The 15113-nt window shown below is 38.0% G+C and overlaps 1 protein-coding gene across 1 annotated transcript in view; it reads right to left on the bottom strand.

The window, feature by feature from the left end:
• Positions 1–3691: 3691 nt before the first annotated feature.
• The window catches only part of MTNR1A (melatonin receptor 1A), a 243107-nt gene continuing 231685 nt past the window's right edge, over positions 3692–15113 (bottom strand). The window contains exon 2 of the mRNA XM_075610118.1: positions 3692–8796. Coding sequence (XP_075466233.1) covers positions 7928–8796 — 869 coding nt within the window. The 3' untranslated portion in view covers positions 3692–7927. The remainder of the gene's footprint in view (positions 8797–15113) is intronic.

The following is a 15113-nucleotide window of genomic DNA, read 5'->3' as shown; positions in this document are numbered from 1 at the left end:
ACATACCAATTAGATTGTAAGCTCTTTGGGGTAGGGACTCCTCTTCCTTAATGTTATGTTTGTCTAAAGCACTTATTCTCATGATCTGTTATTTATATTATCTGTTATTTATTCGATTACCACATGTATTACTACAGTGAAGCGCTATGTACATTAATGGCGCTATATAAATAAAGACATACAATACAATACAATACAATTTGAAATCTAAATACATCAAACTGATTCTTCTATCCCCATGATGAACAATTAACGACACCATGTATTTAAGGGAGGATCAGACCCTACCTCAATAAATTCATCAGATGCTTGAAGATGAAAACGGAAAATATTCCCCAGTCACGAGACCTCAGACATGTGCAAACAACAATTAGATGTAGTGTTTAATCTTTCAGATGGGATCTGAAAGGATAACGAGGTATCTTTACTCAGTAAGGGCATTACAGTACGTTTGTACCCACAAGTAAATTCGATCCATTTAGATTTTAAATCAATTTATTTAACATGGTTAACCTCAAAAACAGTCATAAAAGCCAGGCTGCTATAAATGCAGGGGTTGTTCGGTATGTAACTCTTTATTAGCAATACTTTTTATCACCCAATCAATGGCACTAAATTAAGAATTCAAGAAGGAATTAGCTGTGAAAATAATCATGTCATCTACAGTAAATGCTCAAATTCCTTTGTAGCTATATCTACTGTACAGTACATCGGCAAAACAACATGCCCACTCAAAACACGATTCATCGAGCATCACAGCAATATTAAAAGGGGAGATGAAACGACAACATTATTAAAACACTGTAAAGATCACAGACATTATTTCATTCATGTGATTTATGGGCATTGCGCATATCTCATATTAAGATGTGGTGGCGATATTAACAAGATGTTTTTGCAACGATTTGTTACCTTCAAAGTTTTAAACCAAAAGGCCTCAATTATGATTTTGAACTAACATGTTTTTTGTAAAATATATCATTGGTTTTGGATGTCCAATTAAATTATATATATTATATATATATATATATATATATATATATATATAGATATAAGTTATGGTGAGTAAAACCATGTTAAAAATGGTTTTTGAAGCAAAAAGTGGCACTGAGTGCTCATTTGCATGTCATTTCCCAGAATCCCTTGCTGCAGTGGAAGTGCTGTATGCTGGGTGATAATGGTGAAAGGTGGGGTTGCAGACCTGCCTAAGACATGCAGATGAGCATACAGTTATATTTGCATATTTGCTTTCCTGTGGAGGGTTTTTGTCACTTTTTTTACTCACCATAACTTAACTCAGTATTATGGTATAGCCTATCCCATAGCTTCTTTGCATACCCAGTTAACCAGCCCCACACTGATGAGACCCATTAAGGTCGATACAGCTGTCTGTGGGTGGTTTTCTGGGTATGCACCTTAACCCTGGCTGTGCTCAAAGCTGTGACCATGCAGCAAGCTTAAGCCTATAGGGAACCATGGTAAAAATGGTTTTTGAAGCAAAAAGTGGCACTGAGTGCTCATTTGCATGTCATTTCCCAGCATCCCTTGCTGCAGTGGAAGTGCTGTATGCTGGGTAATAATGGTGAAAGGTGGGGTTGCAGACCTGCCTAAGACATGCAGATGAGCATACAGTTGTATTTGCATATATATAGATAGATATAGATATATTTATATATAATTATTTCCTGCTCATTATTTTTTATTTGTGATTAGAAATACATTTTCTTAATAATAGTTTTTTTTTCTCTCATTATTGTGTATATTTTGTCTCTCTCTCTTGTATCTTTCAACACAGGGTTTTTTTCCCCTTGTGTTGTTCTTTCACTGTTCTTAAGGAAGCTTTGCAGTCTTCTTTTGCCCCTGCACTCATCAATGTCACCATGACTGGATGTTGGTCACATCATAGCATCATTGGAACGGAAGTACCATGCGGCAACAAGTAGGACTTGGCACCTAGAGGGAAGTGGGCGAAGAGTCTTATTTAGTATAAAGATTGGTATTTGTATTGTGTATTCCTTATCCCTGATGAAGATCCCTTTGCACCGAAACATTGGATGATGTTTTTGATATATATTTTCTTACATTAAATTGACTTTAGTAAGACAATTGATTGTGGTTGTTCTCTTGATATGTGTGCTTGACTTCAATTTCTTCATATATGACTGTGCTATCTCCAACCAGGATAGCTTAGTTTGAGGAACTTGGTATTGTGTTTGTGGTAGAAACTAGATATTATACTATCCCATTTTTGTCTAACAGCGGTAATATTTTATGATATTTTCGGTCCACTGCCATTTTAATTTCTTCACCCTTGTGATGTCACAGACTTTTGTTTGCTTTTTTAACCCATTCATTCATTTTCAATTTTTGGGGGGAAATACGACATACCGTACTTTCAGTTGTCTGAATCTTCTGAATTATCTTTGCATTTCTGGTAATGTGCCAAATCCATGTGAGCATGGGCATAATACACTGGTCAAACACTTTCCTCTTGTAGCAACTGGGAGGGTCACTTGAAAGATTGTCTAATTTCTTTCTATGTCATCTTAATTCTCCCATTGATTTGATTTTAAAGGGTCCCATCAATTTCTACTTTCTAACTAAAGTTGACATATTTTTTGACTTCTTCTAGGTCGGTTCCATTTATTTTTATCTTTGTAGGGTTTGATCTTAGAAGAGTTGGCATATTTATTTATCGTTTATCTACTTACATGTCTATGTGGTTTACAATAGGTGGGCTGCACAATTCTGCCACTTAAAATACGCATTCTGGAACATATATGAAATATATCAATAGCACTAGAATTGCATAAGGTCTCTACATTTTAAAAAATATCACGGGTCTGACCCTCAAGGCTTGACATATATAGGGCTTAAATAGGTTCAAAAGAATTGGAGAGGGGGTAATAGAGTGATAGACATATCAGAATGGGAGTCCTTTTGGATTCACAGACTGTGTACTCTACAACCCCCGTGGGCTGAATGTAGATTTTGACATTAATGTTTTCCTAACAGTACATAAAGGTTTTTTTTTTTGCCATATCCTGAGTTTTTCTCTGTTCTAGATACCACATTTATGTTGTCTCTTTCCCCTTTTTTCCCCTCATTGTGAATTTATATGTGAGTGATTTATGGCTAAGTGATTTTTATATACCAAAGTATTTTTATCAATCTTTGATAGTGTACTTTGCATGTTCAAGTATGCTCTGAAATGTAACAAACAATACAATATATGTAATAAATAATACATACTGCACAATTGTAACAGTGTAAAGAACGAGAACACTGATAACATGACATTTTTCATAATGTTGGGACATTGATGGCAGTTGGTAAACCATTTCAGAACTGAGCTATTTTATAGACAAATAGAAAACAGCCAGGTTCTTATTTACTTAACCTGTGTACAAAAGACAGATGTCTGTCAGAAGAGTTTATGTGGTGGTAAGTGTAGGGTTCTACTGTCAATCAGCAAGGTACACTATTCACAAAATGTAGGTGATTTACTCAAGAATGTTTAAAACAATTATGCAAAATTATTATAACCATGGCTGAATTTCAGGAAATATTATTCTAACTGAGTAAATAGTTTATAAATGTTACATAGCATATAACATTACACAATGTCTACATTACTGAGAATGTGAGTAGCACTACCATGCACCGTAATATAATGATGTATATACAATATGATTTTGCCTTAGGAGAAAATGATGTTATACTATTCAAAAATTATTATTAATTAATATTTATTATCAATAATTTCAATCGCCGAATGAACACAACACTTAGAAGATATCTGCAGAACACAAGGCAAGAACAGTATCCATTACGCAAGATGGGCTACATCATATAGGTAAAATACTTTTGTTGCATTTGTATAAATAATTTCATTTTTTTTATATAACAATTTAAATTACCCGTATAAACATATAGACATTACTAGTAGTACAAAAAATATTATAAGTTGTTGACACTCTTAACCAAAAAAAGTTTTCAAGGCGTTTGATCCAAGAAAATATAATAAATGTACAGCAGAGGGAGCATTTGGAATATAAAAACATGTTGCTTCCCAGATGTGTACTGCATTTGCCAATGCGGTATTAACTTCATTTGTTTTTTCTGCTAAGACAGATGTCACTGCTATAGCATCTGTGACTGTCAATGCCACTGCCTACTCATGCTATCACTTTCTGAAAACTACACTTTTTTTTTAATATAATAAAATCATCACATACTTTTTTTACTGTATGCGGCTAAAAATTCTAAAAACCTGTTGGAAGTCAAAAAGAAAAAAATTGTTACCATCTGATTACTAAATATGGTTTATTATAGGCTAAAGCTGGTAAATTCTCCGGGCATTATTGAAATCCCTGCTCTCTGATTGGTTAAAATTCCGGGCATTATCCAATCAGTAATGGTCCGGAATTTTTGGCACCCAGACAAGTTTTTCAGCCAATTAGATTTCAGTTTTTATTCACAAAGAGTGAAATTTGCTCTTAGACAGGGGAGGTGATTGGACAGAAGGCACCAGCAAGACACCGAGTGAGTGGAAAGGTTTCTGTGTCTGCTTTGCGTTTTGTGGGTGTAAAGGGGTCCAGTAGAGTGTTTTATTAGTGTGTGTGTCGTCTGTTGGTGTGTGTTTTGTGGGTGGAGAGGGGGAAGCAGAGTCTTGTTGGTGTTTGTCTGCTGTGTGTGTGTTTTGTGGGTGTAGAGGGGGAGCTGCAGTGTGTGTGTGTGTCTTCAGTGTGTGTTTTGTGGGTGGAGGAGGGGTGCAGAGTGTGACGGTAGGGCTTGCTGGCATCACAAAACTGGGACGAAGCCCAGCTAGCTACCCCTAAATCTATGGAACTTGGTCACCTGTGTAAGGCTTATTTTGGCCAAATGTATTTAATATCTGGGGAAGAACAGGGAATGTGTAAATGTATAATGCACTGTCTGTAAGAATGCATTTCAAAGTCTGTATTCTGTATTCCCTGTAAATGCAATAACACAGTTTAGTGAATCAACATTGTTCCCTGTTAATTCAATTCCAAGTCTAGTTGAGCAAGCAATATGAGATTTGTGATCTATGTGTAAGCACTGTGATGTGATTTGCGAGTCAGCCCTGTAAAGTGTTAATTGGATTAAGTGAACAATCATTGATGGGGATGGGTTCTTAGCACACCCTAAGGCTGTTGTGGCACTAACTTAATTTGTGCTCTGATTGTCCAGTAGCCCCCTCCCATGCAATGGATAGCCACAGAGGGCTACATAAGGGGTGCTGCTGATCAGAGAATGAGAGTTACCTTCAGAGAGACCCTCTGGGAAGGATTGTGGAGTTCTACCTTCAGAGAGCATCTGAGAGCAAGAGAGGCTAACAGGCTGAGAGACACTCTGGGAAGGAGTGTGGAGATCTTCCCTCAGAGGACTATCTGAGAGACATTCTGTGAAAGAGTTTGATCTTTTACAGTGACCAGCTGGAGAGACATCTCAGACGGGCTGCTGTGTGATCAGCCCCCTGAGATCCTGGAGGAGAAAGGGACAGGACAAGCCTTCTTGAAGCAGGCCCCTGCACCTAGCGAAGCTAGAGTCTACTTCCCAGGCCCCCAGTTGGTATTGTATTGTGTTTTGTACATCTTTGTTTGTCTGCTGGCGTGCCAGAATAAACCCCATTTTATTCAATAACTTTGTCCTGTCTGGTGCTAGTAATCCCGGTGGTTTTGGTGGGAAAGTACTGGTCTCCTGTGACACAGAGTGTTTTGTTGATTTGTGTGTATCTCTGTAGTGTGTGTTTTGTAAGTACAGAGGGGGGGCTGCAGTTTGTGTTTTCTGGGTGGAGGAGGGGTGCACTGTGTGTGTGTGTGTGTGTGTGTGTGTGTGTGTGTGTGTGTGTGTGTGTGTGTGTGTGTGTGTGTGTCTGCAGTGTGTGGGTTTACAGGGGGCTGCAGTGGCTGTGGGAAGGGGGCTGCTGGTGTGTGTTTTGTGGATGTTGGGGTGGCAGCATCTGTTTTGTTGATTTGTGTGTGTCTCTGCTGTGTGTGTTTTGTAGGTGCAGACGGGGGAGCTGCAGTGTGTGTTTTCGTGGATGGAGGAGGGTTGCAGAGTGTTGTGTCTGTGTGTCTGCAGTGTGTGTTTTTGAATGTATATAGGTGGCAGAGTCTTTTGGTTTGTGTGTGTTTTGTGGGTGTAGAGGGGGGGCTGCAGTGTGTGTCTTCAGTGTGTGTTTTGTGGGTGGAGGAGGGGTGCAGAGTGTTGTGTGTGTGTGTGTGTGTGTGTGTGTGTGTGTGTGTGTGTGTGTGTGTGTGTGTGTGTGTGTGTGTGTGTGTGTGTGTGTGTGTGTACGGGGCTGTGTGTATATACAATTTCCTTTTAATAAACTTGCAGTAAAAGCATAAGAATGTAGACAATCCTGCTGATAAAAATCAATATGACTACAAAAATTTATCTTTTTTCTGAAATTTTTTTTTTTTTTTTTAAATAAACCTACATTTAGCCTATAATAGTAATAATACCCTTATAACAGGGCATTACTGGCCAATAATGCCCTGGCTGGGTTAAAGTCCCTCGGCTTTGCCTCGGGCCTTAAACTCATCCAGCCAGGGCATTATTGGCCAGAAATGCCCTGTTCTTCGGGGATTATTACTTAAATATTATTCAACACTGAAAATTTTCATGGAAGGATTTGCAACATGAACATTTCATGGACATTTAGTGTGATATAGCATTTGATTGCATATTAGCATTTTGAAATACTGTACATTATAGCACTTCAGAATTAAGAAAAACTAGAAATATTTTAGAAACAATTGAAAATATCCCACAGTGACTTATACAGAACGTCAGTCATTGTTTCAAGGCTTGTACATGTGATGTGCTGATAAGCATGAAGGTTCAATTTCACAAGGGCAAGTAAATTGACTTTAATAGGCTACAAACTTGCCACAACTTTGATTTTCTTGATGCACTGTGTAATACAATACATAAAAAATAAAATAATAGATAAGGCAAAGTAATCTGACACCATTAACATAGCATTTATGCCTTTAACAATGACTTAGAAAGATTTTACAGTACGTCATATTTCATATAATTGCTTACATACTGTATGCAAATATTTTACATCACAAAGAATTAAAAACATTTTTTAAATAGAGAATTGAGACTACCCAGTACCCATCCAGATAAAAACTCAATCCAAAAGAGTACAATGATATTTACACAGTGTTTGACTGCAAAAGTTAAATGTAAACAAAGATTATTATTATTATTATTATTATTATTATTATTAAGATCCTTGGCAATGTATTGGCATGCTTTCTGAATTATTAGAAACAGTTTTGAGAAGTGTGAATATTTTCTTAGACACCTACAGCATAATGAAGGTTGTTTTATGTTACTACATAATGACATAGCTGTCAAAATATGACTCCAGTGTTCAAGTAAATGTTATGTAAAACATACCCAAACAGATAAAGTGCAAAGTTTTTGTAAAGTTTGTAAGCAGCGATTAGGCCTCTGTGGAAAAAAAGATGGTATACATAAACATTACATTTCAACAATCATCTGAAATACTTGTTAGTCCATATAACGTAGTGAGTCCATACAGTATGCTATTTTGTTTCATTTAGTTTGTTTAAATATGGCAAACATATCAATTTGAAAAGTACTACCTGTAATTTGACTAACAAAAGTTGTTTATGTACATTAATGCCCACCCCCCAAATATTTCAGTCAATTCTTGTCAAAACATGTTTTTGTGGTACAGTATATCTTATACGAAAAGTTGAACAGTATGGTATACAGTAGTATTTAGATCTGTAGTACTTTGGTTGTTATCTATACAAATGAATGGCTTTTTGTGTAGGACCAGTATTTTGCTCCATACATTCCATTGGTTTTGAATTGAATTAACAGATTCAGTAAGGTGATATATATATTTCCGTTTTCAAACTGAGTCAACCTTTACTTGATTGTTATTTGTCGGCATTGGTGATGGCTTGCTTTTGATCTTCTCTGCTCCATCATTAGAACTCTCTTGAAAGAAAAGCTTTGCTGTACAAATAGAAATAAGAATCCTCTTGTATTCTCTCCTGAAATTTTGGTTCAAGAGACCATAAATGATGGCATTAAGGCAACTGTTGAAATATGCCATATAATAACTGCCAACAAACAACCACTCTGGAATTCTGGGTATTATTGTGTCTGGGTTTACTGCAACAGCAAGGCCAATGAAGTTCAAAGGAGCCCAGCAGACTGCAAACAATACAAAGACCACAAACATTGTGACAAAGTTCCTAAAATCATGGGGTTTCAGTTTAGGTTTGTTATCTGGTTTTACTCTACGTCTCACCTGAATAACCAAGATCCATATACGCAAATAACAGAAGGTTACTATAGTTATTGGGAGGATAAAATGGAAGAACACCACTGCTATGGTGTATGTTGAACTAACAGATTGAGTAAATGTACACGAGTAAATCCTGGGGTCATACTGTAATGATCCAACAAACAAATTTGGCACAATGGCAATGAATGTCAGCACCCATATCAGAATGACATAAAACAGAGAATTTTTATCACTGTACAACTTGTCATATTTCAAGCTTTGACAGATGTAACAATAGCGATTCATTGCAACACCAGCAATGTTGAATATGGATCCAACGACGCTTATTCCCATCAAAAAACCACTAATTTGGCAGTGGAAGTATCCCAAATTCCATCCTTTGCGAAATATTGATGTCAGCACCACGGGATATGGGTAGATGGCCACTACCAAATCTGCAACAGCCAGGCTTACGACAAATATATTTCCTACAAACAATGTGGGAGAAAAAAATATGATTTAATTTGATTTTGTTTAATACTTTTCATATGCAATATTGAAATGTATTTCTTATACCATTTTTCAGTACTGTATTTTCAGTAAAACACGGGGAAACATTTTAAATATTGATTTGCATTGATACTTTTTAAATTATTCATTTACAGGTTTTATCAGCATTCAAAATGAAACAATAACTACTATAAAGTTTGTGGGTAGGAGACAGTTAACTGAGCACATACTGGAGCATCTTACAGAGATCTACTGTATCTATGCAACTTTTCTATCTACCTCACCATGTGGTGGTAAACCTTTGACCTCACTTAGAAGATGGAACAGTGATAGAAAATATCATCTTGGTAAAGAACTTGCACTCTATTGTTCTTACATTTGTAACTTTAGAGAGGCCCTCACTTGGTCTGTAGCAATATATTTCTGTACGACACCGGAATGCAAAAACAAAGGAGATAAGGATGGATCAGACCTGTGAAACTGATCAATCAAGGTCAAGCTGGGTTATATATTGTGGCTGGGCCTGATAATGAGGAGACATGAAACAATAACAGACCAATTATTTTGTAACAGGAAAAAATCTAGTTTGATAAAAGGTAATAAGAGTAAACTCTAGTGAACTATTGAAAATTATCATATTCATAAGGCTACAGCCCCAGTCATTGCGTGCACATGCGCATCAGAGCGCCTGGCACCGCGTGCACCAGTTTCAGCCGCAATCTATGGTCTAGGGGTCGCGATGGGACATGCGTCCAGAGAAGAGCAGGGGCAGCAAAGATAAGATTTTTGGCAGGGCGTGGCAGGGGCACTGCCATTACGTCTCGCGGCTTGTTCACCCGCATTGGCTGAACCGTCGCCGTGACGTGTCCATCCTTTGGCCTACGCACCAAAAGACAAAAATCTTGTCTTTGGGAAAGGCGGTCGCGCATCGCCCTTTGTGCAGGTGCGCGCAGGTAGTACTGGGGTGTCATTCAGTTTGAATAGGAATGCCAGGGACTCCCGTTGTGTTAATCCCATGGTCCATTAGTCTGTCTGCAGAAATGTCACTGAAATGTTGCAGCGTTACTGGGCGATTGCCCCAGATTTTCAAAAGCATATGTTCGGATACTCGTGGCTGCATCAGGTATAAGACATAAAGAGCAGTGATAAGCTCATGCAGTTTAAATGGCTGTAAAGTGACTATAAATATGGACCCTAGTTTTATTTCTTCAGTGTCATGTGGGCCTACTAACACAGGGCATAATTTAAGGGAATCAGGTGCCTCAAGTGGATATTTTGAGCATTCCCAGCTACCCCGTTATGTAACAGCAGGCTGATTGTGTTGTACCCTGGCTGGAATTTGATTATGAAGTGTCTGTGCTTGTATTTAATGTAATTCCTCACACAAACAAGTAAAAAAAAAAAATTACAGGCCTCACATAAAGTAAAGAGGATGATACCTGGTCTGAATAAGTGTTCCTTGGTCTTCTTATTTCTGCATTAGGAAATAAATATATTTGTATGTAATATAATGCTTCAAACAGTTTTCCTGTTACCAAGCAGTTTCAGAAGATGAGCTATTTTTGGCAAGGTTAGGCAAAAGCACGCAATTCCAAGGTTGATTACATATTTGAAAAAGCATTGCAGGTCATTTATCAAGTTTCCCAGCTACAGAACTAGTGAAAAAATTGATAGATGTATATAAAAAATATATATAATTCTGGTGCTGCTCTAGTTTCCAGCTGGGTGACTTTGATAAATAGCCCATCATTGCTTACAACGCCATAAAATTATTTCATTCCTTTGCTGACAATAAATTAATAAATGTGGCTACTGCAATACTGTATACAGGCATACCCCGCATTAACGTACGCAATGGGACCGGAGCATGTATGTAAAGCGAAAATGTACTTAAAGTGAAGCACTACCTTTTCCCCACTTATCGATGCATGTACTGTACGGCAATCGTCACATACGCTTACAACTGATGTAAATAACGCATGTGTAATAGGCTCTATAGTCTCCCCGCTTGCGCACAGCTTCGGTACAGGTAGGGAGCCGGTATTGCTGTTCAGGACATGCTGACAGGCGCATGCGTGAGCTGCCGTTTGCCTATTGGGCGATATGTCCTTACTCGCGAGTGTACTTAAAGTGAGTGTCCTTAAAGCGGGGTATGCCTGTATTCAATTTTGTTGTCATGAAATATAGAGAATCTTTAAGGCACATTACAGATGTAAAAGGTAAGTGGCACTGAGCACATGCAAAAATAAATAAACATGAAAAACACTTACAGTATGAGTGGTAGAACTTTCTTATCAGATAATGGTGATATACAAACAGTATACTGTGAAAGGGGATGATTGAATAAACAGTACTCACACGGCCATGTGTGAGACTAACTCACATAGGGTAACTCTTTAGACACTGCATGTGCCTCTTTCCACCCGTGGAAGGTTCGTCACTTTCTCACTTGATGTCACGCATTTGTAGACCTCCAGCGTCCTTACAACGGACCCAGAAAGGATGCTAATAAGGATCTTTCCAATTTGTTAACAAGGATCTTTCCAATTTAACAATACCTAATATATATATATTTTGTTTTTTCTTTTTCTTTTTCTCTCCATTTGATTATGATTATGCATGTATCTTTTATTTATTTTTTCATTAGTCTATTCAATATCAATGCTTGAAATCACGTTTTTCTTTGGTTTTAATTATTTGTTGTATATATATGTTATCACTAGTTTTTTGTTACCATTCTTTCACACACAAGCATCTCTATTTAAAGTATTTGACCCAGTCCCTTCGTTTTTTTCTGTTTCATTCATTTACATCTGCTGGATCTTGCTTCACTCTGTCCAATCAGACTGAGGCTTGACCTATTTAGGTCTGCTTGTGTGTCAGGGGTTTTTACTCTTTGATAAAGTCCCATGTCGGGATGAAACGCGTCAGAGTGTTCCTGTTTGTGATGTTCAGCATTTTGTCTCAATAAAGCTGATTTTATTCTCTAAAGCTTGGTGCAGTTCAAGGGAGCAGTGACCATCTACCACTTCGATTTAACACAAAACTTTTAAGGACTAAAAGTTTCTCAGAAATCCCACATTGTACTGTTTCACCAATGAATCGCAGCTCGGTAACAATGAATTTGCCGAGCATTTTAATTTCCTTTAATGATGCTACTGTAACTCCGACCAGGCTTTTGCTGGTGAGGCGTTAGCATGATTAATTGAAATGCTTGATGATTTGTGACTGTCACTCATTTTGTTTCTGATTCTAGACCTTTTTTTGTGAAAAAGGCAGATATTACATGGTTTGTGAACACATGCAAAAGCTTTGCACATCTCTAGAGTTTAGTTATCAAGTCAAAGTCAGAGAAAAACCACAAGAACAAACTGAACTAAATATATATACTGTATGTATATTAAAGAACCGTGATAAACATCATTGGTTGAAGTTGATGAATTTGTAAGGACTTTTGCCTAATGTCATTTTTCCCCTGATAGAGACCATGATTGCTAACTGACATAATAATTGGAAAATGTTGCACTTGTGTGTCCTTTAGGCTGCGCTTATAGTGCCGGCGACGCGACGTCGCGTCAAAACAAATGCATTGCCGCCGTCACGTGCGCTTATTGTAAGCACGGCACGACGGAGCGACGGCTTGGAAGTCATCTCTATTTGACTTTTCCAGCGACCGCAGCCTGACGTCACTGTCGCCGGCACTATAAGCGTAGCTTTATGCTTACAATGAATTCCCAGAGTTAGGTTCTATCAGGAAGTCTCCAAATTGCACTAAAACTACATATTTTCAATGTGCACACATTTTTGTGAATACAACTAAGGCCTTATGGCCTTAGAGAAAGTATCAAAGGGAATAATCAGAGAATGTTACGTACATATGAGATGTTTTGTGTTTGCATTAAGAGCAGTAGAAAAGACAGTGTCACTTGCTTGCTTACAAATTATACTTTAACAGTACAAAGGAGTAACATCAAAGTACCCTCAAAGTCCCTCATACTGTAGCTGCTGGAGTCTTTGGTTTACAACAAGATCTATGGCACAGGTCCAATCTGTAAAGGCTCCTGGATTATGAATCCTAACCTAATTGACCCTTTGGAGCCAGGTACTGAAGTTCTTAAAAAGACTTTCTAGAAATTGCACATTGTTTATTTCTCTTGTGATAGCATATCAAAGGTGTTTTAGAGAACAGAAGGACTGTGATAGGTCAAATATATTGCTCACATTAGCACCACTAACTAAATGGAGAACATGTTTAAAACGGAAAACATTTTAATTCCCTAAACATGCAATGCCAAGATGAAAATAATGAATACTGAAGTTGGCTTCCAGTGCCATGTCATAATGCTACCTTGCATTAGTCATCTCTCTTTGAAAAATGTAAGGATGAAAGGTTCTGAGATGGAAGGATGGTTGGTGACAAACATTCATAATTATTGCAACAATAAAAGATTTAATCCCACAAAAAGTTTATATAATTTTTGGTATTATTGAATGATTATGAAAGTTGCAGTAAAATAATATTTTTGAGAAAACATGGGCGAAAATAATTATTTAGCAACTGTATTCTTTTGTAACCTTCTAGCTATTTCTTGGTTTATGTCTCAAGATAGTTTAAAATGCCTTGTAAAATATGCAGGATGTTCTTTCATGAAATAATTAAATATTTATTACCCAGGACATAATTACTACAAGAATAAACTGTAAACAACTTTCTAAATTTCAGATTTTTTTTTTATTTATTCAGTATTTTACTTTTCCTCGATACTCTGTATTTCATATAGCTTCTAAAAAATGCATACTGTCTTCTGGACGCAGATAAAAGAAAAAATACATTACAAATATCCATTTATATGTACAAAAAAAAATACAAAGCACTTAAAGCTGCTTCAGGGACCAGTGTGTGCACTGTAGCATATTTGAGTTATGAGTTGCTTTTATTTCATGATCAAATGCTATATTTATTACAAAACTCTTCACTGTGGTAACATTATGGGTCACATTCACAGAATAAAAAACTAAAAGATGACCAGTAATTGCTTGAATGCTTATAATATACACTGTGGATCAGTGACCATCTTAGCTCAGCCATTAGCACCCTTCTATTTCTTAAAAATAAAAGTAAACATTGTAATGTAATTTCTTGAATAACAATTCTACTTTTTTTTCTACTCAGAGAATCGAAACCCCAAAATTGACTGGAACCCAGCCAAATGTATATCAACTTAATCGCTCGTAACCTGTCCCTACTGCCCCATAATTAGAAACATGCGAATAAAACCTGTTTCGTGACAATCCATAGGTCATGATTAAGACCTAGAAAATATAATCTGACAAATGTTTTAGGTGTTAAGACATATCAGAGATATAAGGTTACTTAAGTAATAATCCCCGAAGAACAGGGCATTACTGGCCAATAATGCCCTGGCTGGAAGAGTTGAAGGCTCGAGGCGAAGCCGAGGGACTTTAACCCAGCCAGGGCATTATTGGCCAGTAATGCCCTGTTCTGAGGGGATTATTACTATTATAGGCTAAATGTAGGCTTTTTTAATTTTTCATAAAAAAAGATACATTTTTGATTTTTAACAGTGTATATACCCGTGTAGGAAAAAGTAGTAAAGTAGAAGATGAGAGGGCTGAGGGGTGGGAGAGAGAGAGGTTTAGGGGGGAAGAGAGGTATAGGGGGGAGAGAGGTGAAGGAGGGGGAGAAGAGAGAGGTGAATGGGGGGGGGGGAGAGAGAGGTGAGGGGGGGAAGAGAGAAGTGAAGGAGGGGGGAAGAGAGAAGTGGTGGTGGGGGAGGAGAGGTGAGGGGTAAGAGGGAGGTGAGGGGTAACAAGGTGGTGAGGGGGAGGAAGAGGGAGGTGAGGGGGGGAAGAGGGAGATGAGGGGGAAGAGGGAGATTAGGGGGGGAAAGGTGAGGCGGGGAAGAGGGAGATGAGGGGGGGAAGAGAGAGGTGAGGGGGGGAAGAGGGAGGTCAGGGGGGGAGGGAAGGGAGAGGTAAGGGGGGGAGAGAGAGGTGAGGGGGAGGGAAGAGAGAGGTGAGGGGGAAGAGAGGTGAGGGGGGAGATAGGTGAGGTGTGGGGGGAGAGGTGAGGGGAGAAAAGGGTTGACGGGGAGAATTGGGGGGAATGGAGGGGGAGAGGTGGGTGGAGGGGGGATGTGGGAGAGAAGTGGGGGGACAGTGATATTAACTATAACTAAACAAAAAGAAATACAAATTACCTTCGAGTAGCACAGGCAATAGAAGTGGTGAGAAATATTACTTTGTTGCAAGCAACAAAGTTACCAGTTGTGAC

This window comes from Ascaphus truei, chromosome 1, assembly GCF_040206685.1.
Source record: "Ascaphus truei isolate aAscTru1 chromosome 1, aAscTru1.hap1, whole genome shotgun sequence".
In the NCBI taxonomy this organism is placed as follows: Eukaryota; Metazoa; Chordata; class Amphibia; order Anura; family Ascaphidae; genus Ascaphus; species Ascaphus truei.
Note: the sequence above shows the minus strand (reverse complement) of the source record. Positions and strands in the feature narration are given on the sequence as shown.